At 41.8% G+C, this 25809-nt stretch overlaps 1 protein-coding gene across 3 annotated transcripts in view; it reads left to right on the top strand.

Moving 5' to 3' along the window:
* The first annotated feature begins 7954 nt into the window (after positions 1 to 7954).
* LOC149450058 (zinc metalloproteinase-disintegrin-like batroxstatin-1) overlaps positions 7955 to 25809 on the top strand; it is a 77818-nt gene continuing 59963 nt past the window's right edge. For 2 of the 3 annotated variants that reach the window (XM_089692492.1, XM_089692491.1), the window contains exons 1-5: positions 7955 to 8014; positions 10707 to 10789; positions 13539 to 13615; positions 22467 to 22545; positions 23810 to 23886. In XM_089692492.1, the coding sequence (XP_089548618.1) occupies positions 7963 to 8014; positions 10707 to 10789; positions 13539 to 13615; positions 22467 to 22545; positions 23810 to 23886 (368 nt within the window). In that variant the 5' untranslated portion in view covers positions 7955 to 7962. Of the gene's footprint in view, positions 8015 to 10706; positions 10790 to 13538; positions 13616 to 22466; positions 22546 to 23809; positions 23887 to 25809 lie in introns of those variants that run through there. The other variant, XM_089692493.1, reaches the window with a different exon arrangement.

The raw sequence follows: 25809 nt of genomic DNA, 5'->3' as shown, positions 1-25809 counted from the left end.
TTTCTTGATCAGCCAACTGCAGCCAATCAGCTGCAGCTACCAATCAGTGTATTCTAACATAGGAGGAATCCCACTGTCAGAATACAATGACAGAACAGAGAAGCATCTATGGTCAGCCTTAGAGGGTACTGTCTCCAGAACAAGGTTCTTGAATATTCAGCTGTTTACTAAAAAGAAAGCAGCTCCCGTACAATCTACCAAGCCCTACAATAAACTCACAATGCAATACAAGATCTCAACCAGACACGTTAAATCATTATTTTTAGCTGCCAAGCACCAATCAATGTCGATTATGTTGACAGATCCTGACTAAGCTTTCCTGCATTGACTCATCACAACTGATTGCTCAGCAATGTCAGCCTTAATTTATAAAGAGTGATTTCCGAGTTGATTCATTCCACTCTACTATGCAAAAATCTTGCTTGGATAGTGTTTTTTGCATATATTTTATTTTTTGTTATGTTGAGCAATAATTTTTTTAAAAATATTTTTTACTCAACTAAATATGAAATACTATATGTGAATAATTCATATTTATGACTTGCAGCCAGTGCTTTGTACATTCAAGTTGCTTCTTTAAACTTTCCCCAGGTTATGTTACAGCTATGTTGTAAACAGTTTGAATAGACTTGCAATTCTTCTGCTTTTCAGCTCTATTTTTAATACACACTTAAAGTGAAGCTCCGGCACTCCCCCCCCCCCCCAAAAAAAAAAAATTAAAAGTCAGCAGCAACAACTAGCTACAAATAGACCTAATATAATTTCTCCATTGCAGAGATCCACCCACAGCTAATGCACTCCTAAATACATAACTCATACACTTAGTATGGATTTTCAGTTGCAGAGATTCAGTCAAAAAGATGACATTGGTGGGCGTTCTTGCTGGAAAGAGCAGTACACTTCAGCTCATACATGTATAGTACATACACCCAATATAGATTTACAGAGATTAATGCAAAACTATTTTTTTAGTTTTGGATATAATGAAGATGGATTAGAACACCTATTAGGTAATTATTGCTCTCTGTGCCCCCATTAGGGAGATTTGTCTTTTCTATTAATGCTCTTTAACAATATAATCAAAAGTGAAAGTAAAAGAAATTACAAATTTTGGGTGTCCCCAGAAAATAATAGACTGTACAGGTGAAACTCAAAATTTAGAATATCGTGCAAAAGTTCATTTATTTCAGTAATGCAACTTAAAAGGTGAAACTAATATATGAGATAGACTCATTACATGCAAAGCAAGATAGTTCAAGTCGTGATTTGTCATAATTGTGATGATTATGGCTTACAGCTCATGAAAACCCCAAATCCACAATCTCATAAAATTAGAATATTGTGAAAAGGTGCAATATTCTCGGCTCAAAGTGTCCCACTCTAATCAGCTAATTAAGCCATAACACCTGCAAAGGGTTCCTGAGCCTTTAAATTGTCTCTCAGTCTGGTTCAGTAGGAATCACAATCATGGGAAAGACTGCTGACCTGACAGTTGTGCAGAAAACCATCATTGACACCCTCCATAATGATGGAAGGCCTCAAAAGGGAATTGCAAAAGAAGTTGGATGTTCCCAAAGTGCTGTATCAAAGCACATTAATAGAAAGTTATGTGGAAGGGAAAAGTGTGGAAGAAAAAGGTGCACAAGCAGCAGGGATGACTGCAGCCTGGAGAGGATTGTCAGGAAAAGGCCATTCAAAAGTGTTGGGGACTTTCACAAGGAGCGGACTGAGGCTGGAGTCAGAGCATCAAGAGCCACCACACACAGACGGATCCTGGACATGAGCTTCAAATGTCGTATTCCTCTTGTCAAGCCGCTCCTGAACAATAGAGATGAGCGAATCGAACCTGGCGAAGTGGAATTCGTTTCGAATATCAGGAAAAATTTGATTCGCATCGAATCCGAATTTTAGCAAACTTCGGGTGCACGAATCGAATTTTTCCCGATCAGCCGGCAAAAGTGTCACTGCAGAGAGCTCCGCTATTTCTGACAGTTCTGACAGTTCATTTACAGCGGTTGAAACATTGTATCTATTTGTTTCCATTTAGGATACAGATGTTTTTATTCGGAAATAAATAGATACAATGTTTCAACCGCTGTAAATGTGAAGGAACTGTCAGAGAACTGTCAGAAATAGCGGAGCTCTCTGCAGATACACTTTTTGCTGTACTGGAATACTTCTTCTTTTCATTCTTCTTCTTCTTTTCATTCTTCTTCTTCTTCTTTTCATTCTTCTTTTCATTCTTCTTCTTCTTTTCATTCTTCTTCTTCTTCTTTTCATTCTTCTTTTCATTCTTCTTCTTCTTCTTTTCATTCTTCTTCTTCTTCTTTTCATTCTTCTTCTTCTTCTTTTCATTCTTCTTTTCATTCTTCTTCTTCTTTTCATTCTTCTTCTTCTTTTCATTCTTCTTTTCATTCTTCTTCTTCTTTTCATTCTTCTTCTTCTTCTTTTCATTCTTCTTTTCATTCTTCTTCTTCTTTTCATTCTTCTTCTTTTCATTCTTCTTTTCATTCTTCTTCTTCTTCTTTTCATTCTTCTTCTTCTTTTCATTCTTCTTCTTCTTCTTTTCATTCTTCTTCTTCTTCTTTTCATTCTTCTTTTCATTCTTCTTCTTCTTCTTTTCATTCTTCTTTTCATTCTTCTTCTTCTTTTCATTCTTCTTTTCATTCTTCTTTTCATTCTTCTCATTCTTCTTTTCATTCTTCTTTTCATTCTTCTTCTTCTTCTTTTCATTCTTCCTCTTCTTCTTTTCATTCTTCTTTTCATTCTTCTTCTTCTTCTTTTCATTCTTCTTCTTCTTCTTTTCATTCTTCTTTTCATTCTTCTTCTTCTTCTTTTCATTCTTCTTCTTCTTCTTTTCATTCTTCTTTTCATTCTTCTTCTTCTTCTTTTCATTCTTCTTTTCATTCTTCTTCTTCTTTTCATTCTTCTTTTCATTCTTCTTTTCATTCTTTTCATTCTTCTTTTCATTCTTCTTCTTCTTTTCATTCTTCTTCTTCTTTTCATTCTTCTTTTCATTCTTCTTCTTCTTCTTTTCATTCTTCTTCTTCTTCTCTTCATTCTTCTTCTTCTTCTTTTCATTCTTCTTCTTCTTTTCATTTTTCTTCTTCTTCTTCTTTTCATTCTTCTTTTCATTCTTCTTCTTCTTCTTTTCATTCTTCTTTTCATTCTTCTTTTCATTCTTCTTTTCATTCTTCTTCTTCTTCTTCTTTTCATTCTTCTTCTTCTTCTTTTCATTCTTCTTCTTTTCATTCTTCTTCTTCTTCTTCTTTTCATTCTTCTTTTCATTCTTCTTCTTCTTCTTCTTCGTCGTGCCCCGTGACTGCCCAAATGAGTGAAGTGTGCGGTGATTCTAAGATTGACTGCACTCATCTGCATGTCATACTGACTGACAGTATTATTTCTCTTCCCCAGCAGACTCCAAGGGCATTTAAATTAAAGGTACAGTGTTCTGCACTAATATAAAGGCTCTCTGAAGCCTAGAAACCCTTGTAATAAGTTAAATTCGCGGCGAATAAATTCGCATCGAATCGAATTTCTCCCGCAAATTCGGCGAATCAGCCGAATCGAATTTTTGAATAATTCGCTCATCTCTACTGAACAACAAACAATGTCAGAAGCGTCTTACCTGGGCTAAAGAAAAACACATTCCTGGTCTGTTGCTCAGTGGTCCAAAGTCCTCTTTTCTGATGAGAGCAACTTTTGCATCTCATTTAGAAACCAAGGACCCAGAGTATGGAGGAAGAATGGCGAGGTACAGACTGCAAGATGCTTGAAGTCCAGTGTGAAGTTTCCACAGTCTGTGTTGATTTGGGGAGCCATGTCATCTGCTGGTGTTGGTCCACTGTGCTTCATTAAGTCCAGGGTCAACGTAGCCGTCTACCAGGAGATTTTGGAGCACTTCATGCTTCCTTCTGCAGACGTGCTTTATGGAGATGCTGACTTCATTTTCCAGTAGGACTTGGCACCTGCCCACACTGCCAAAAGCACCAAAACCTGGTTCAATGACCATGGGATTACTGTGCTTGATTGGCCAGCAAACTCGCCTGACCTGAACCCCATAGAGAATCTATGGGGCATTGCCAAGATAAAGATGAGAGACATGAGACCGAACAATGCAGAAGAGCTGAAGGCCGCTATTGAAGCATCCTGGTCTTCCATAACACCTCAACAGTGCCACAGGCTGATAGCTTCCATGCCACGCCGCACTGAGGCAGTAATTGCTGCAAAAGGGGCCCAAACCAAGTACTGAATACATATGCATGCTTATACTTTTCAGAGGTCCGATATTGTTCCATGTACAATCCTTGTTTTATTGATTGCATGTAATATTCTAATTTTCTGAGATTGTGGATTTGGGGTTTTCATGAGCTGTAAGCCAAAATCAACACAATTATGACAAATCACGGCCTGAACTATCTTGCTTTGCATGTAATGAGTCTATCTCATATATTAGTTTCACCTTTTAAGTTGCATAACTGAAATACATTTTTTTCCACAATATTCAAATTTTTCCAGTTTCACCTGTATATTTTCCAATGTAAACACTGGTTCCCAGTTCTTGTGACCTGGGGGTCCCAAAGTAATTCCCTTACTTTGTAGGGTTTCCTCTCACTTCCTGTTTTGGCTATGGGGCAGGAAAGTGAAGAGAAATCTCCATAATGGGACACAGATGGCACAAAACAATCTGACATGGGTTATAACCCTCTACTCTATGAAAAATGTAAAAAAAGCAGGTGGGGTTCTGGTTCAGAAGTTAGTGACTGGCCCAGGCTGGGTGAAGGAAGGAAGGAATCAATCTGCCTAGTCACAGTTGGCAGGCTTTTTGGAGCTTCAGCTGGCCCACCTGTGATAGAAAACTGGAGAAGGCTGAGACCCGAGGCCCTTTTTCCCTCCAGTATTCAAGCCTGAAGGAGGGACTGCAGCTCTATGTAGTCTACTACAGTCACTGAGGGTTTTATCAGGAATTAACTCTGCCTGCATGGACTTTGCCAGTGCACTTCCACAGCTCATATGTGTATAGTATATACACCCACAATGGATTTTCAGATACAGAGATATTGAAGTCAAAAAGTTAGATGACATTGCTGGGCTTTCTTACTGGAAATGTCAGTACACTTGTAAGCAGGATGGGCTCTGCTTAGTGAGTTGGTGACTGGCCCAGGCTGGGTGAAGGAAGGGGCTAATCCGCCTAGTCCCTGTTCACGGGCTTTTGGGGGCTTCAGCTGGCCCACTTGTATTATAAAAAGTGGGAACGCTGAGGCCTATTTCCCTCTTTTATCCAAGCTTGAAGGAGGGACTGCTGCATTCTGCAGTCCACTACAGTCACCGAGGGTTTCAGAGGACCACCAGGAATGGACTCTGCCTGTATTGACTTTAGCAACATTGACTCTTGCTTCTAGGAGCCGCCAAACATTGTAGTTAGTGTTATGGACATGGAACTGTCATACTGAACTGTACTGCAAAAGTTCTTCAGTAAAAATTACATTAAAGGGGAAGTTACGCTCTTCCTTCTCCTCCAGGGACCAATCAAATAGCACAGCATGGCTCGTGCATGCACAGTGAGCAACGGGATGTGAAGCTGCATTTAGTATGCCACTGCCTCGGACCAAAGCTCAGTGATGAAACTAGCTGGGTGAGGACATTGCTGGATCCTGGGACAAGTGAGTGTCCTATTATTGAAAGTCAGCAGCTACAGTATTTGTAGCTGCTGACTTTTAATTTTTGAACTTTATACTGGACAGCTGCTTTAACTGTTTCTTGAGCCTGGTTTGAAGTTATTAAGGGGGTGCATGATGGTTCCGGCATATCCAAAAGAACCTTGGCCTGGAAAGCATGAAGTACGTCACACTATAGTGTCAACTCAGTATGCTAAGGAATAGCAAGTCCATTGCTAAGGACAGCTAGTACAAGTTCAAGACACAAGACAATCAGTCGTAGGTGTAGTACCTGAGTGAGGTGGGGTGTCCTCTGGTAGTGAGGGGGTCTCTGCTTGGGGTCCTTCCCTAGTGGTCCATCTCCCATAGCAACCAGACCAGCATTACAGAGGCCCTCAGCCTAGCCGCACAGGATGAGAGTGATGGAGTGAACACAGGAAATGCATGACATACGAGCTATGTGTCTGGCGGGATCCCATGCTGTTACTGGGAATGAGGCAACAGAGGTAAGCTGGTTGGTGGAGGTGGCATGGCTTTGCCTGCCACTCCAAATGCAACATTTCAAAAATCACAGTGTGTACAGACATAGGACACTTCATTACAGAAGAACTTTGCTACATGCAGTGAAAGCTCATTTGTAAGTCAGGGACATACAATACCTTAATGTTAAACTTTGCACATGACCGCAGTTCCCGGCTGGTTCTGGGCATTGGTAAGCTCATCCTTGGGCAAAGGTCCCCTTAGTGCACTGATGCAGTAGGCCCCGCCCAGACACTTCCACAACTTATACATGTATAGTACATATACCAAAACTTAGGGAAAGGGGGATGGGAAAGGTTAGGGAGTCCACCCACAGTATCTAAAGAATGAGGTGCCACCAGAGAATCTGGAAGGTTGCTACCTAATCCACTATCAAAAACAAAAGAAAAAGAAGAAAAGAGGCTGCACACCTAATTGGCTAACCTCAAATTAATTTTATTATGCACCATAAACAGTAATAATCCATTGGAGACATGACAATCCTGCATAACAGAGGACACTACCCCCCCAGAGAATTCAAGAGAAGGACCCCCAAGAATGGACCAAGAATGGAAATAGTCCACAGGGACTAACCTAACCCAACCTTCCAAAATCCAACCCTTGACACAACCCACCCCGCCAAACACTCCCAACCCCCTAGCAACCCCCACAGGGACCCATAATGCACCCCTCCCCTAGATGAAGAACCCTCCCGTCCCGACACCCCTCTCACTAATATGAGAGAGAGGAGCTGAGAGGGAATACCAGCCCACTGACACCCCCAACCCCCCCAATACCTGTTACATGGAAGTATATACCAACTACATACACCAGGGGCTCCTGGATAAATTAAACCACACAAAGAGAAAGTTGTATACACTACTATACAGCAGCCATGTAATGCATAAGCCTAAGGCAATAAAATGAATTGCAATCAGTTAAAGCCAGAGTGGATGTGTCCTCTGTTATGCAGGATTGCTAGGTCTCCAATGGATTATTACTGTTTATGGTGCATAATAAAATTCATTTGAGGTTAGCCAATTAGGTGTGCAGCCTCTTTTCTTCTGATAGTACATATACCCACAATGGATTCTCAGTATCAAAGTCAAAATGTTGGATGGCATTGCTGGGCTTTCTTATCGAGGAAAACAAAAAGCAGTACACTCACAGTTTATATACTTAAAATTGTATAGTTCATATATGTATTATCAGTGGCGGACTGACAACTCATGGGGCCCCCGGACAATAGGGGATCATGGGGCCCCTGTGTCCTTGCCCAAACTCAAAAAAGCCTATGAAAAAGGTACCAGGGGCATCTCATGGGGCCCCCTACTGACCCCGGGCCCTCGGGCAGTGCCCGAGTTTCCAAGTGGTCAGTCCGCCCCTGCGTATTATATATTTTTAGTTAAGGAGAGTTCATCAAAAGGTTACATTGCTGTATGATCTACAAAGGGAAATTAAATGACCCTATGAGAAATGTAGTTCTAAAATAGAGAGTTTATATACATAATTAAAATATATGTAATTACATTTGTAAAATAAAAATGAATACATTGATTCAAAACAATCTAATTTGAGGGTTAGATGGGTAATTAATAAAAAATTATATCAACTTGCTACTTAGCATAAACAGAGCCTATTGATAAAAAAATGAATAAACTGAAGTGCTGATGTTTCCATAATTTTACACCCGTGTACAGATAAGTACTATTGAGCAATTCTTCAGCTCATACTTAAATGCAAATACTTCCTGTGTTACTTTCACAACAGGATCAGCACAGTGACAATGCCAGGACCTTTTATGCTGCTACTTTTGCTGGTGAACACCCAGATTATCGGTAAGTCTGCAGATCCATTTCTGTGTAATCTAAAAATTTACAAAAACTTTGCAATGAGGTTAATTTACTAAAACTGGAGAGTGCAAAATCTGGTGCGGCTCTGCATAGAAACCAATCAGCTTTCAGGTTCCAATTCAAAGTTTAATTGAACAAGTTAAAGTTAGAAACTGATTGGCTACCATGCAGAGCCCAGTGTTTTACTGTTTGTGTTTTTTTTTTCTATTAAGAAAATGTACGTGTTCTAAATTATTGCCTATTTCTTAAGTGTGTTCATTTTTTTTATTATCTTTATCTATTTTTTTTTTTTACATTTCCTTCTAGTGGTCATGAACATCCTGCACACTTTACATTCTGATCGTTTAATCTCTGTTTAATCACCTTTAGATTTAACAACTCTGTAGCATCAAGGCCTACCTAAAAATCTATTCAATGGGTGTCCAGTCAGGTAGACCTCATACTACCCAGTTAGTGGTAAATATAAAGGCAATTATTATAATTATACAGGATTTCTATAATAGTTTGCTCAGCACTTTACAATGTAATGGGAGACAATACAGCAACAATACAGTTCAATACAAGAGGGTTAGGAGGGCCCTGCTCCTTGAAGCTTACAATCTAGGAGGGAGGGGCTAGTGGTACAAAAGGTAGTAACTGTAGGGGATGGACTGGTAGGAAGAGTAGAAGATTCCATTGTTAGCTGACAGCAGGATAGGCTTCCCTGAAGAGAGAGGTTTTCAGAGATCGCCTAAAAGTGAACAGAGTAGGCGATAGTCTGATAAATTGGGGTAGAGAATTCCAGAGGATGGGGGAAGCTCTGGAGAAGTCCTGGAGATGAGAATGGGAGGAGGAGACAAGGGAGCTAGAGAGCAGGAGGTCGTGTGAGGAGCGGAGAGTACAGTTTGGGTGATATTTGGAGACAAGATCGGTGATGTAATTTGGGGCAGAGTTATAAATGGATTTATATATTATTGTTAATGTTTTGAATTTTATCCGTTGGGCAACGGGAAGCCGGTGAAGGGATTGGCAGAGAGGGATGGCAGATACAGAACCGCTAGTAAGGTGGAGGAGTCTGGCAGCAGCATTCATGATAGACTGAAGAGGGGATAGCCTGTGATGAGGTAGGCCAATGAGGAGGCAGTTACAAGTCAAGGCGAGATAACCAGGGAGTGAATAAGTTGCTTAGCGGTTTCCGAGGTTAGGAACGGCCATATCTTGGAGATGTTGTGGAGGTGAAGTCTACAAGATTTGGACAGCGATTGGATTTGGGGCTAAAAGGACAGGTGGGAGTCTGGGATTACAACTAATACTCTGGCATGAGGGGATGGACTGATGATTGTGTTATTGATCTTGATGGAGAAGTCAGAGGAGGGGGCACGGGCTGGGGGGAATACTAAGAGCTCAGTTTTAGAAAGATTGAGTTTGAGGAAGTGGAGTGACATCCATGCCGATATGTCGCTTAGTAGGTTAGTAATGCGAGAGGAGACTGAAGGGGTGAGGTGAGGGGTAGAAAGATAGATTTGTGTATCATCAGCATAGAGATGGTACTTAAAGCCATGGGAGTTTATCAAGTGACCAAGGGAAGAGGTGTAGATGGAGAAGAGTAGGGGTCCAAGGATGGAACCTTGAGAGACCCCTACAGAAAGAGGAAGTAGAGAGGAGGAGACAGAGTTATAGGTAACACTGATGGAGCGCTGCGATAGGTAGGAGGAGAAACAGGACAGAGCAGAGTCTCGGAGGCCAAAAGAGTAGAGTTTTTTGAGGAGGGGATGGTCAACCGTATCAAAAGCTGCAGAGAGGTCGAGTAGTAAGAATATGGAGTAGTAGCCATTGGTTTTATTGGACTATCAAATTGTCACATTTCCCACAAGTGTGAGAGATGCCTTTTATTTTTTTTGTCTTGATGAGAATGTGAAGTAAGCAGCCTAATGAAAATAATCGTACCTACATCTGGCTGTTTAAAAAAATGGCAAAATTTGTAAGTACGAGGGATCAGCAAAATTTGCTCATTACATCTGTGGCCTCTGCATCCTGCATTCTAGTGCTGCAAATTCTGCGCCATGCTGAATTTCTATCCAGTTGTCGTGACTCCTGCTGCCTATACAAATCCTCCCACAGCCTTACCTGTTACTCAAAAACTTTGATTTTGAATATTCTACAGACAAATGCCATCTAGCTGTTTTTGACTATAATTACCATTGTGTGTTCCCCAGATCTGTGGTTACACCATTTAGTAATTTTCAAAATTGACCCCCATGCACTCCAGATGTTTAGGCCCAGTCTGACTGCTGCTGTGGCTAAACGGGAGTGGGCGGTGTACGCAGCAGTATGTACATTAAAAGTAGACTTTTTGTGTTCTGGGCATTCATCCCTGGGCTCATTCTGCTCTAAGTGGAAGTGCTGATAGGTGCACCGCCCAACCCTAGACTCAAAAAAAAGTTTGACAAACAGCAGCAGGACTGGATGGCGCACCTATAGCTAAACATCAAAGCCCCCATGCATCGGGGCTAAACGCCAACTTTCATGAGTTTGCAGTGTTGCTTTGCTTCAGATGGCATTGTATTCTTAAACATATTGAGTGTCACAATGACATCTCATCTTACAAAAATTTCTTATGAGCAATAATGAAAACTTCAAAATGTATTATATTACACTGTTGCTTAATTTTGTTAAATAATGATGTTCTATTTTCTAGCATTTAATGCAATACCTGAGGGATGGAAATATGAGGTGGTCTATCCTCGAAAACTTCATACTCAGCACAAAAGAGACACTAAGGTAAAGTAAACATACAGTTAGGAAAAACGACTGATTCTGTACTGTTGAACAAGCATGAAATATGTTATCACTGTGGAAAATTAAATGTAGTCTATTTTGTTCATTTATAATGGTACAAGTATATTCTGTAGAGTTTTACAGAAAACATGAAAACATTCACCCTGCTCCTTCTGCACTGCACAATATGCAGGTATCCTTTTATCATGCAGCGGTAAATGACCGCTACTCAGTTCTCTGGAATTCTCAGAGGAGACAGTTCTCCTCTGAATGCCTGTTCATGAAGCGGTGTGGATCACTTCTCCTAATGAGTGAAGCAGTCTACAAATGCTTTGAACTCTAGAAACCGGCTGCTGGTACTGTAATCTTGCGAGATTACAGTAAGAGATCAGTCAAACACAGGGGCGGACTGACAACTCATGGGGCCCCCGGGCAATAGGGGACCATGGGGCCCTTGTGTCCTCGCCCACACTCAAACCACACCCAAAAAAGCCTATGAAAAAGGTACCAGGGGCATCTCATAGGGCCCCCTTCTGACCCCGGGCCCTCGGGCAGTGCCCGAGTTCCAAAATGGTCAGTCCGCCCCTGGTCAAACACACCATTTACTAAGAAGCGATAAATTACCTTTGCTTCATTTGCGGCTCTCTCAGTGGAGATCGCTCAGTACCTCACTACACTACACACACACACACATTGTTTTTCTAACTTGATCTACCCCATTGGGGTTTGTGAAAGACAGCGGGGCTTTTCCACTGTCTTGGTGGCTCTGATTGAGTTAGAAGGAAGTCAATAATCTTCCTCCTTCCTCCTCAGTTCTCCCAGGATTCACTCTTCTCTCCCCGATTCTCCACCTCTGGGCTAGAGAATCTGGCAGCGAGAAGTTTCACACAGATTGCCAGTGAAGACCTGACATCACTCATTAATACTTTGGCCATTTCTGACAGATTCTCTGGGTGCTGAGATGATCAGCGGAGAACATGTTCTCCGCTGATCATCTCTGTTTCCTAAACCACTAATGATCTGAGATCAGCAATGATCCTCAGGATCGCCACTGATCTCAGTTTCATAAAAGGACATCAAAGTCCTAACTTGCTTACACATGGACAGAAATGTTTGCATTGGACAGTAAGCCTTATAGAATGTTCTAGAGTTGTGGGGAAAGAAATAAAAACACTTGTAGAAAACCAAGCAGTCATAGACAGCACGTAGCATTTGACTGCGTGATGAAAATTGAACTCATCGATGCCATCACATCAAGGGGTGCAGTGATCAATTTTCAACAAGTCATTATAGGTGTTGTTGAAAATTCATGGCTGATTAGCTGTAGAAACAATTGAGTACTGTCCGTGATACTTTTTTTATTTGCACTAACAAACAATTTTGACAAGCTATCGGGGAGTGTCCCCTTCTTCAGGTCAAAGCAGTACTGATCACAAAGGTATAGGAACAGTTCTAGCCTCCACCCCCAACACACGAAACGTGCCATCATACACAGTCAGGCCATTAGATAACACTGAATATGTTCTGACCCAAGAGACAGAGATAAGCATCTCGGGACACTAGCAGACTCCTTCCATAAGAAAGGTTACAAGGACAAAACTATCAACACCAGCATAAACACAGCCTTGAGAACCCGAAGAGAAAATTTACTTCAGTACAAAGAGAAAAAAACAAACAACCGAGTACCTTTACTAACCACATACAACCCAGCACTAGAAGGGATAAGAAAAATAATCAAAGATTTATAACCCATCATAACAGAGGATGGAACTCTGAAAGAAATATTCCAGCAACCACCAATACTGGCCTTCAGACAACCCCCCAACCTCAGAAATAAACTAATCAGTAGGAAACTTCCTTCTGATCAAGATGTCACAAATAATGGAAGCAAACCCTGCAATAAAAAACACTGCAAACTGTGCAATCAAATCAATCCATCAAAAAGTGTCAGACGCTCAAAAGGGATCTTCAATATCTCCGGATCATACAGCTACACTTTTAGTAATGTTGTGTACCTTATCCAGTGCAGAAAGTGTAGCAAAGGATCTTATGTTGGCGAAACAGGACAGACGTTGCAAACAAGGATGAATTTGCACAGACATACCATCAAGGAACATAAAGAAGATGACCTTTGCACACCTGTGGGACACCATTTCGCACAACCAGACCACACTTTGGGAGACCTCAATATTTTAGTTCTTAAAGGAAATTTCAAATCCATTCAGGAAAGAAAAACTTTTGAACTAAGAATGATAATTCTATTTGACACAAGAGATAACGGCCAGAATTTGAACATGGGATTCCTCAATCATTATCCAACAGTTTTATCACCTCAAGCATGACTGCCTCTGTGAGTGTTGTCTCCCCCCCCCCCCCCCCAGACTTTGCTTTTGCTGTGTCTTATCTCTGTTCTCTTCTCTTTTTTTTTTTTTTTCCTATCCCCTACATCTCTTCTTACATTCTGCTATACCTTTGTGATCAGTACTGCTTTGACCTGAAGAAGGGGACACTCCCCGAGAGCTTGTCCTCAAAATTGTTTGTTAGTGCAAATAAAAAAAATATCACGGACAGTACTCAATTGTTTCAGCCGCAAATGCACTAATATGGCTACAATCACCTCAAGCAAAATGGCTGATTAGCTGAAATGGGTTGCTACACATATCTATTATTTGTAATATGATAAAAAAGTAACCAGTAGGTCCTGTTTATCTGATGCATTTTCCCATTGAATAATGAACCTTCCCTTTCACAGAGCAAGTATCCAGACCTAGTGCACTTTGGATTAGAAGTAAATGGAAAACCAATAGTTCTTCAGCTGGAAAAGACTGAGTGAGTGCCCACTGTATCTCTGTTTATCATCACATTACCTATCTGTAATGAACTGCTATTTATTTAATATCTTTACTATATTATCATATAATTATCACTTTATTAAACAAAATTATGCTTTTTGACAAGTCACTAGTGACAGAATCACTAGCAGCAGTGTTGCTCATCAGACATCATCCTTAGATGAGTTAGCTTCTGACCCCTGGTTCACATATATGTGGCTGTCATTTGAATGGACTCCCGTGCCCGTGACATGCAGTGAAGAAGTCCCTGCACTTCTTCTGAAAGCTCAACCCGCATGGGAACCTCAGTTCCCAGTATGGTTGCGTTTTCCAGTGTGGGAGGCATGCCATTAGAACTAATAGCATCCGCCCGCGGGTCAGCATTTCTCTGTGCAGGTGGTGTAGCTGCATAGATTTTCATGCAGATCTGCAACGGCACCACCCGCACATATGTGAACCTATCCTTAGGCCTTGTGCACATGAAGTGCATTAATGCATACCCCATGCAAGGGCTGTGTTTACCCACACAGTGATGCAAAGGTGTTCCATGCATCCCTGTGCAGGCAGTCCCATTGATGTTAATTAGGGACGCATCGGCTGGATGGACATAGCCGTTGCTCCCAATATGACATCTGTGTGGGTGCAGGTGCATGGCCCCGAACCCAGACAGTGTGAGTTCTGGGACCCGCACCCACACAGATATCACATTGGGAGCAGTGACTGTACATCCCAATAGACATCAGTTGGAATGCATGCATTGGGATGCATGAAATACCTGTGCATCCCCATACAGGTAAGCATTGCCCTCGCACGTGGTACACATGGATACTTCCCATGTGAACAATGCCTTACAAAGACATCTACTTGTGGTAGGCCTCATTACCACAGGTGCTGAGGCCCATAACTTGCTGCATAAACATAGCCCCTCGTCCTAATGTGAGAGGCGTGCGGGTGAACTGCCCCGAACAAACACTGTCTTGTCTGCATGAAATTAGAGCTCATTTAGGGCTCATTTAAACTGGCTGCATGCTAAATACTAAATACTGTTTAGCGTTCAGGGAGATTTCACTTTTTTGGTACAGTGAGCAGGCGTTTTATTTATTACAGGTACTTATATAGCACTGTCAATTTACGCAGCATTTTATATATACAGGTGTAACCTTGGTTTACAAACGCCTCAGATAACGTAATTTTCAGTTTACGAATGAAAGTCCATTGAAAATAATGCCTCGGTTTACAAACTTTTTACAAATTTATTTCGCAATACAAAGTGTGTGTTGGTGCTGATTTTTAAATGCAATTGCTGGCTTTTTTTTTTCTTCACTATAGCTTACAGAGCTGTTACTTTCCCCGGAGTTAAAGGAAGCTTTGTTTCTTTTAAGAAACTAAAAGGAAATATTGTTTCTTTTAACTTGGGGAAATAAACTAAAAGGAAACTTTCTCTTGTAGCTGTGGGGAAAGTGACAGCTGAATCTCTGAGCTATAGTGAAGGAAATAAAAAGCGGTAATTACATTTAAAAACCAGCACCATAATAAATAAAAAAACAACATGGGGTCCCCACTCCCATCCATACCAAGCCCTTCGGGTCTGGTATGGATTTTGAGGGGAACTCCCACGGCAAAATTAAAAAAAAAGGCTCTGTTTCTGACGATGACTCCTGCCGTCTACCTGCTCTGGTAGTTTGACAGTTCTTAAATAGGTAAGGGGCGGGGCCATCCGGGGACATCACACATGTGACCCCACCCCATGTGACATCAACTATTTAATAAAATATTAATTAAATATGCAACGCTATTCTTATAAAACAAGGTTAGCAAAACACCTCCACCATGCAGGGCAGATGATATGGGGGTGCAGTAAAAAATGTCAGGTGGGCAGTGAATGAAAGGTCAGCAGGGCAGTGTACAAAGGGTCAGCAGGGCAGAGGATAGGGTCAGCAATTTTTAGGGCAGCATACAGAAGCCATTAGCTTGTACGGCAGTGCACAGGGGTCCAAAGGGTGGAGAACAGGGGTCAGCAGGGCAGTGTAAAGGGGTCAGCAGATCTGAGAACTGGGGTTATTACATAGTTCCCAACAGTCCTGAAATGCCCGGGACGGTCCTGAAAATCTGACTGATGTCCCATTCAGAGCTTGTCCCAGGTAAAATCCTGAAAATTTAGCTCTGTCACAGGTAACTCTGAGACATGCCAATTAACTTTATTGAAAAGGGTTGTGGTTCCCGGGTTTATTAAAAAAGAGACACACTCACAATCAGAGAGATCCCTCCACCTACCTCCTCCGCCTCCAGTAAGTCAGGTGCTGCCTGCCTGTTTGCGGATTGGTCAGTCCTGAGTGAGGGGGCATGGCCACCTGAGGGTGATCACCATGATTACCTTTGGGTGGCCACACCCCTTCGCTCAGGACTGACCAATCCGTAAATAGGTAGGCAGCACCTAACTGAGTGTGTCTCTGTTTTGATTCACCTAGGCACCGCAACCATTTTCAATACAGTTAACCGGCATGTCTCAGAGTTGTCCATGATGGAGAGAGCCTTGTGGTACACCACCATGTGTGATGCAGGGGGAGGCTGCAGCAGAACGGACCCAATAAAAGATATGTTTAGTGCTGTAATTTTGGATCTCCCTGCATCTGGATCTCTGGGGGGAAGATCATGATGGCTGGGGGGGAGGGGTAGGTCTCTCTCTCTCTCTGTTTTTATCTTGTGGGTATGGCTGTCAGTGTTCTCCATCCTGCACACAGTCATCTCCATCCTGCACACAGTCATCTCCATGTCATCTCCGTCCTGCTCACAGTCATCGCCATGTCATCTTCATCCTGCCCACAGTCATCTCCATCCTGTGCACAGTCTTCTACCATGTCATCTCCATCCTACACACAGTCATCTACCATGTCATCTCCATCCTTCACACAGTCATCTCCATGTCACCCCCATGTCATATCCATCTTGTCATCTCCATTCGGCACACACAGTCATCTCCACCCAGCACACACAGTCATCTTCATCCAGTCATCTCCATCCTGTACCTAGAGTCAACTCCATCCAGTCATCTCCATCCTGTACACAGTCATCTCCATCCTGTACACAGAGTATGTGCACAGCATATAACTGAACCTATTTTAAACTGTGGTAGTCTGGCTTTGGATGAGTTTTTGGGTACAATGTAGTAAGCTACCCACTTATTCTTGCTTTGGAAAGCTGGAACTGATTTAAGTTGGTGGATAGCTGAAAATTGTGCTTAGAAGTTCATTCTTGTCGGTAGAAAAAGGATGTGCCGGCGGCTGGTCACATGCTGAAATTATTTTGTGTGCTGTTGTAAGCACTTGCATTACAATCACATTACTGTCACAAGTGTCACTTGAATCTGTCACATAATTTGGTATTATTATGGCATGGTGCACACACATCAGGATAAATACATACATTACAGTCTGATTGTTCAATTTTAATTTTGAAACTATGAAATGCAAGGGCCTACCAGGGGCAGCCTGACCATTTGGAAACTCGGGCACTGCCCGAAGGCCTGGGGTCAGTAGGGGGCCCCATGAGATGCCCCTGGTACCTTTTTCATAGGCTTTTTTGAGTTTGAGCAAGGACACAGGGGCCCCATGATCCCCTATTGCCCCATGAGTTGTCAGTCCGCCCCTGGGGCCTACCCAACTGGATAAAAATGTAATGTATTGTTTATGTAGTAGGACCATGTACTACATAATTGTAGGCAAATCTTAAGAGGAACGTGAGTGTACAGGATGGTATATAAGAAAGGAACATAAATGAATAGGATGGTACATAAGAGAGGTACATGGATGAATAGGATGATATATAAGAGAGGAACATGGTATACAGGATGGTATATAAGAAAGGAACATGGATGAAGAAGATGGTATATAAGAGAGGTACATGGATGAATTTGATAGTATTGAAGAGAGGTACATGGATGACTAGGATGGTATATAAGAGAGGTACATGGATAAAGAGTATGGTATATAAGAGAGGTACATAGATGAATAGGATGGTGTATAAGATAGGTACATGGATGAATAGCATGTATATAAGAGAGGTACATGGATGAATAGGATGGTATATAAGAGAGGTACATGGATGAAGAGTATGGTATATAATAAAGGTACATGGATGAATAGGATGTATATAAGAGAGGTACATGGATGAAGAGTATGGTATATAATAAAGGTACATGGATGAATAGGATGGTATATAAGAGAGGTACATGGATGAAGAGTATGGTATATAATAAAGGTACATGGATGAATAGGACAGTATTTAGGAGAGGTATATGGATGAATAGAACGGTATATAAGAGAGGAACATGGATGCAATTTCTAAACACCATAGATCTGAAAGCAGATATATAAAATTGTATTAAGTCAAATTGCAGAATTACATAGTTATAAGCTACCTTGTTTCCCAGTTAGAAATTTTGAAGATTGACTCTGTTTTACCAAACTTATGACTACATTGCACAAGTGAAACACCCCACCCTATCCTGTTAATTTTTTTAATTGTGTTAATATCTTAGGGTTCTAATTGTGGTCCACTATACGAACCCAACCACTCTATGCACTAGTCATCCTTTTTTGGTATGAGAGGAAGGTTCACACTTGGTATCTTTGCCCCCTCGTTCTGCACTGTACATTCCCTATTTTACATTACCACATTCTGCACTATGTAAGTCATTTCAGACTTTATTTAACCACACTCCTTTAAGCCATGCCCAATATTTAGCATAATTTAAACCACAACCATTTTTCACCACAGAGTGTTTTGAAAGCCACATTTTTGTTTCTCTTGCTTCTGGTAGAACCACACCCATAATAAATGAATGTGGCTTTCTGCAAACACAGAAAAAAAGCAGTCCCTAGTGACAGATTAGGGCAATATAGTGGCAGGCTAGAGCATTACAGTATACGTTTAGGGCAGTATAGTGGCAGGTTAGGGCAATATAGTGATAGTATAGTGGGAAGTTAGGACAATATAGCGACAGTATAGTGGAAGGTTACGGCAGTATAGTGGCAGGCAAGAGCAGTATAAAGGCAGTATAGTGGCAGATTATGGCAGTATAGTGTCAGGTTAGAGCAATATTTTGGCAGTATAGTGACAGGCTAGAGCAGTATAGTATAATAGCAGGTTAGGACAATATAGTGGCATGTTAGGGCAGTATAGTGGTAGTATTTTGGCATGTTAGGGCAATATAGTGGCAGATTAGGGCAGTATAGTGGCATGTGTGGCAATATAGTGGCAGGTTAGGGCAGTATAGTAGCAATATAGTGGCATGTTAGGACAATATAGTGACAAGCTAGGGCAGTATAGTGGCAGGTTAGAGCACAATATAGTGGCAGGTTAGGGCAGTATAGTAGCAGGTTAGGACAGTATAGTGGCTTCGTAAGACAGTATAGTGGCTGGTTAAGACAGTATAGTGGCAGGTTAGGGCAGTATAGTGGCAGGTTAGGGCAGTATAGTGGCAGGCTAGAGCAGTATAGTAACAGTATAGTGGCAGGTTAGGGCAGTATAGTGTCAGGTTACGGCAGAATAGTAGCAGGTTAGAGCAGTGTAGTAACAGTATAGTGGCAGGTTAGGGCAGTATAGTGGCAGGTTAGAGCTATATAGTGGCAAGTTAGGGCAGTATAGTAGCAATATAGTGGCATGTTAGGACAATTTAGTGGCAAGCTAGGGCAGTATAGTGGCAGGTTAGGGCAGTATAGTAGCAGGTTAGGACAATACAGAGGCATATTAGGGCAGTATAGTAACAGTACAGTGGCAGGTTAGGGCAGTATAGTGGCAGGTTAGGGCAGTATAGTGGCAGGCTAGAGCAGTGTAGTAACAGTATAGTGGCAGGTTAGAACAGTATAGTGGCAGGTTAGGGCAGTGTAGTAACAGTATAGTGGCAGGTTAAGGCAGTATAGTGACAGGTTAGGGCAGTATAGTGGCAAGTTAGAGCAGTATACTAACAGTATAGTGGCAGGTTAGAGCTGTATAGTGGCAGGTTAGGGCTGTACAGTGGTAGGTTAGGGCTGTATAGTAGCAGAGTAGAGCAGTGTAGTAACAGTATAGTGGCATGTAAGGGAAGTATAGTGGCAGGTTAGAGCTGTATAGTGGCAGGTTAGGGCTGTATAGTGGCAGGTTAGGGCAGTGTAGTAACAGTATAGTGGCAGGTTAGGGCAGTATAGTAACAGTATAGTGGCAGGTTAGAGCTGTATAGTGGCAGGTTAGGGCAGTATAGTGGCAGGTTAGAGCTGTATTGTAGCAGGTTAGGGCTGTATAGTGGCAGGTTAGAGCAGTGTATTATTATTATTATACAGTATTTATAAAGCGCCAATAGTTCTCTCAGCGCTGTACATTACAAAGGGGGACAGAACATGTGACAGAACAATACCAATACAATGCAAAACATGAGGGGATTGAGGGCCCTGTATTACCAGTATAGTGGCAGGTTAGGGCAGTATAGTGGCAGGTTAGGGCAGTATAGTGGCATGTTAGAGCAGTATAGTAACAGTATAGTGGCAGGTTAGAGCTGTATAGTGGCAGGTTAGGGCTGTATAGTGGCAGGTTAGGGCTGTATAATAACAGGTTAGAGCAGTATAGTAACAGTATAGTGTCAGGTTAGGGCAGCATAGTGGCAGGTCAGAACTGTATAGTGGCAGGTTAGGGCTGTATAGTAGCAGGTTAGAGCAGTATAGTAACAGGTTAGAGCAGTATAGTAACAGGTTAGAGCAGTGTAGTAACAGTATAGTGGCAGGTTAGGGCAGTATAGTGGCAGGTTAGAGCTGTATAGTGGCAGGTTAGGGCAGTATAGTGGCAGGTTATGGCAGTATAGTGGCAGGTTAGGGCAGTATAGTGGTAGGTTAGGGCAGTATACTAGCAGGTTAGAGCAGTGTAGTAACAGTATAGTGGCAGTTCAGGGCAGTATAGTGGTAGGTTAGAGCAGTATAGTGGCATGTTAGAGCAGTATAGTAACAGTATAGTGGCAGGTTAGAGCTGTATAGTGGCAGGTTAGGGCTGTATAGTGGCAGGTTAGGGCTGTATAATAACAGGTTAGAGCAGTATAGTAACAGTATAGTGTCAGGTTAGGGCAGCATAGTGGCAGGTCAGAACTGTATAGTGGCAGGTTAGGGCTGTATAGTAGCAGGTTAGAGCAGTATAGTAACAGGTTAGAGCAGTATAGTAACAGGTTAGAGCAGTATAGTAACAGGTTAGAGCAGTATAGTAACAGGTTAGAGCAGTGTAGTAACAGTATAGTGGCAGGTTAGGGCAGTATAGTGGCAGGTTAGAGCTGTATAGTGGCAGGTTAGGGCAGTATAGTGGCAGGTTATGGCAGTATAGTGGCAGGTTAGGGCAGTATAGTGGTAGGTTAGGGCAGTATACTAGCAGGTTAGAGCAGTGTAGTCACAGTATAGTGGCAGTTTAGGGCAGTATAGTGGTAGGTTAGAGCAGTATAGTGGCAGGTTAGAGCAGTATAGTAACACTATAGTGGCAGGTTAGGGCTGTATAGTGGCAGGTTAGAGCAGTTTAGTGACAGGTTAGAGCTGTATAGTGGCAGGTTAGGGCTGTATAGTGGCAGGTTAGGGCAGTTTAGTGACAGGTTAGAGCTGTATAGTGGCAGGTTAGGACTGTATAGTAGCAGGTTACAGCAGTGTAGTAACAGTAAAGTGTCAGGTTAGGGCAGTATAGTGGCAGGTTAGAGCAGTATAGTAACAGTATAGTGGCAGGTAAGGGCAGTATAGTGGCAGGTTAAGGCTGTATAGTGACAGGTTAGGGTTATATAGTGGCAGGGTAGGGCAGTATAGTAGCAGGTTAGGGCAGTAAAGTAACGGTATAGTGGCAGGTAAGGGCAGTATAGTGGCAGGTTAGAGCAGTGAAGTAACAGTTTAGTGGCAGGTAAGGACAGTAAAGTGGCAGGTTTGGGCAGTACAGTAACATTATAGTGGCAGATTAGGGCTGTATAGTGGCAGGTTAGTTACAGGTTAGAGCTGTATAGTGGCAGGTTAGGGCAGTATAGTGACAGGTTAGAGCTGTATAGTGGCAGGTTAGTTACAGGTTAGAGCTGTATAGTGGCAGGTTAGGGCAGTATAGTGACAGGTTAGAGCTGTATAGTGGCAGGTTAGGGCTGTATAGTAGCAGGTTACAGCAGTGTAGTAACAGTATAGTGGCAGGTTAGGGCAGTATAGTGGCAGGTTAGAGCAGTATAGTAACAGTATAGTAGCAGGTAAGGGCAGTACAGTAACATTATAGTGGCAGGTTAGGGCAGTAGAGTAACATTATAGTGGCAGGTTAGGGCAGTACAGTAACATTATAGTGGCAGGTTAGGGCTTTATAGTGACAGGTTAGGGCAGTATAGTGGCAGGTTTGGGCAGTACAGTAACATTATAGTGGCAGGTTAGGGCAGTACAGTAACATTATAGTGGCAGGTTAGGGCAGTACAGTAACATTATAGTGGCAGGTTAGGGCTTTATAGTGACAGGTTAGGGCAGTATAGTGGCAGGTTTGGGCAGTACAGTAACATTATAGTGGCAGGTTAGGGCAGTATAGTGGCAGGTTAGGGCAGTATAGTGGCAGGTTAGGGCTGTATCCAGGGTGGAGGAGGGCAGCAGTTGGCTTCAGTGGGGTGCAACTAAAACCTGGGTGGGCCTTAGATCCGGCCAATCAACCAAGCTATGATTAGTAGATTGGTGCAAAAATTTAACATAAGACACACATGCCTTTTACTGTGTAAGAGCAGAAATAGCTGTTTATTCTACTAATTACAAAAAGTGTTAATTAATTTTTATGTAATTCTTGAAGTCACCTAATTTTACAGTAGAACATTTTGTTAGATATCTTATGTTTCCCCACAGTGATGTGCTCTCTAGTAATTATACAGAGACTCATTATCTGGACGATGGAACACCTGTGACCACTTTTCCAGAACAGAGGGTATGTTGAAAGTCAAAAAAAATGTTTTATTTCGTATCTCCCAATTTTCTGAGGTCAAAAAACTGGGACAATTTTAGCTTAGTTTGTAGACAAAAATACACTCCTGCCAATCCCCGTTATGTGGATCAGGAATAATAAATATTTAAAAAGAGCTTTTGGTGCTTTTCCATTATCCAGGAGCCACAGCCTTATTTCATATCTGAACTTATTTATATATGTCTGAATGAAAGTTGTTTTTGTATTTCAGGAGGCTAAAGGCTAATATATTGTCTCAGCACTGGGTACACTAGGGAAGTGGTTAAGTGGTACTAATGATTGACCAAATCAGAATAGGGAGTGTACCACACTTAAATGCTGAAATTCCATCATTTGATAAGCGCATAAGGTTAATCAATAACAAAAGAGGAGACACAGCAGTTAAAACTTGACCATTTCACAATTTATCTAAAACAAAAAAATGTGGCTTTAGTTTTGTCTATATGAGTTAAGTTAAATATGCACAGATTCATATATGTCCAAGTATTGTGCAAGGAAGGTTGTTGCTCTAGTTTGCTATATTTTGTTGGAACACAGCTCAACATATCTGGCTATTGTTGCTTGAACACAATGTTTTAAGTCCTCTTACAAAGATTGCTCTTATTGTTGATTTCTGTTTTCTGCTATAGCTTAGATCAGCAGGAATTGAAGTGGGCACCTATGATGTTTTGTGGTAGAACAAGCCACCTTGTAGATCAAATATAATCTGATCAATTCATAACTCATTTGATTAATTCAGTAGGAGCCTCCATTTAATTTGCTACACATGGTAAATCACATAATCCTATGGAAATTGTCAGCTCTCTTAAACAGCTCCAACACGCACTGAAATTATTGCAGCTTTGAGCCTACCCTTCTGAGCCCTGGATTATCCATTCCTTCATATTATTGGTTCCTGTGATTCAGTTGGCCAGGGAAACATTTATGGACTGTTTTATAAGTTGTTCCTTTTTTGTGGTGGTAAACCTGCAAACATTTGGCCAAATTTTTTTGTTTTGTGAACTTCATACTAGATCCCTGGAATTTCCCACAAACACATGGTAGCTTAGAACCTAAACATCATCCCTACTGTCCCATCACAATATGGGTTTTGACATTGATGCCGAATGTCAATATCTGTCTGTCACCATGGATAGCCAATTGTTCTGCAGACTGTACCACCTAAAACGTAAAAAGAACATTACTAGCTGCAGTCTTCCCATACATGACTACTTTGTACCTCTTTCAGGATCACTGCTACTATCAAGGCCATGTAAAGAATGACAGCAGCTCACTGGTCAGCCTCAGTGTGTGCCAGGGACTAAGGTAACAAATGGAGGATGTTTTCATGCAAATCACATTGGTAATAGATACTTCATACAATACAAGCAATACACTGAAGAAGAAACTAGAAGGAAAGATCATAGAATTGATCACCAGTATACTTTTCACAATTCATAGCATTAATGGCATCTGCACTCCAGCACAAACTGATCAATCATCAGTATCCATGTATCCAGTGTGATCCACACAGCAGAACACACCCATCACCACCCTCTACCAATTGTAACATTTGGGAATGTGTAGCTCAGTGGTAGGTGTGTTTTGTAAGCGAATTCATCCAGTCAGGAAATATTTTTCAGGGCTTGGTAGCCCACTTATATTAAAAGGAAAATAAAAAAGGAAAGTCCAAAACACATAATGTTTCCCACGCAGGGGTTCTTCTTCAGCAAAATATACACAATCCAAATGAGAATGCTAGCTCACCTGGCTACTCATCAGCAGCACTGCTGCTATAGATACTGGTCCCTCTGACCACCAGCTCTTCCAGGCACACAGCTTAGAGCTTCTTGGACACACACAGCTTCTCTGGCCTAGTCCCCAGGCCATTAACTGTCTCTTGCAGACATTCCTACTCCTGCTGCCACATGCAGCCTCTCTGACTTCTCTAGGAGGCCTTCTGTCTCTCTTGGGTGAAGCCCAGAACAATGGTTAGACCTCTACAAAAAGGCCTGCACACACCTGTGTAATCAGTGCGCTGGCTGTTTACAAACCCTGGACCCAGGACTGGAGATTTCATCCCATCCAACATGGACTTTAGAAAGCAATGAGGAAACTGAAAAGACAGTTTCCTCTGCATTAGGAAAACCCCTGGAGCCCCTCAACCCGCCTGGATGAGAATCCGAGGTTATAATCCTCACTTAGACCCTACCAGGGTACTGCACTGCCACATATCCCCCCCCTTTGTTTTGACCCCGGAGGGGGCAGAACACATAAGCATAAACTCTTTAATTTGGCACCTTTGTACCAGCTATCACCCACATGAGCCCATTCCTGACTCACATTACTATCAAAGGGACCCTTTACTTCCTGTCTTATGAGGCAACTTTCTCTGTGTTCCCCTACTACACTGACTTTTTTTTTTTTTTATAAATATTTATTAAATTTTTCCAATTCATATACAAAACATTTCAACATTTCTATTAAAATAATTATCCCAAATGTTTTCTCTTCTTACATAAATTATCCCTGTATATGACTTTCTTTTCTTGCCCCCCCCTCCACCCCCCCATCTCCTCCAACCCCTCCCACGCTCAACATTCTCTTTACTCTCGTTAACTCCATATTATTCTGTTGTTTCTAAATCTCAGTTCTAAGCCAGCTTCCAGGAATATTATCTCTTCATATATTTCACCTTTTCTCTGTATTCTTCCCAGCCTTTCCATTTTTTATTATATAACTCCAGCTTGTCCTCGTGCGTGTAATACAATCTTTCTGTCCCAGAGATCTGATTTACTCTAGCCATCCAATCCTCCTCAGTTGGCACCTCTCTTTTCTTCCAGAACCTGGGTATCAGACTCTTTGCTGCGGTCAAGTAATGCCATATCCCAGAACTCTTATATGTTTTCACTGAGAGTTCTGAGATATGGAGGAGACATACTTCTGGATCTAATCCTATATTGATTTTTGTGATTTTCCCTATCAAATAAACTATCCTCCGCCAAAACACCTGTATTTCTGAACACTCCCACCACACATGATACCACGTGCCCACCTCTCCACAACCTCTCCAACACATCTGTGAGATTTCCGTATTCATCTTGTGCTCCAGGTAGGGGGTAATGTGCCATCTATTCAAACACTTATAGTTTATTTCCACTTCTCTCATACTAATATTTTCGTGAATTAATGTGAACATCTTCTTCTTCTCCTCCTCCTCTATTTTTCTTCCCATATCTCTTTCCCATT

Source organism: Staurois parvus, unplaced genomic scaffold (assembly GCF_062004578.1).
Source record: "Staurois parvus isolate SC_StPar_1 unplaced genomic scaffold, SC_StPar_1.0 ptg000586l, whole genome shotgun sequence".
NCBI classification, from domain to species: Eukaryota; Metazoa; Chordata; class Amphibia; order Anura; family Ranidae; genus Staurois; species Staurois parvus.
This window is presented reverse-complemented; position numbering and strand designations above follow the sequence as displayed.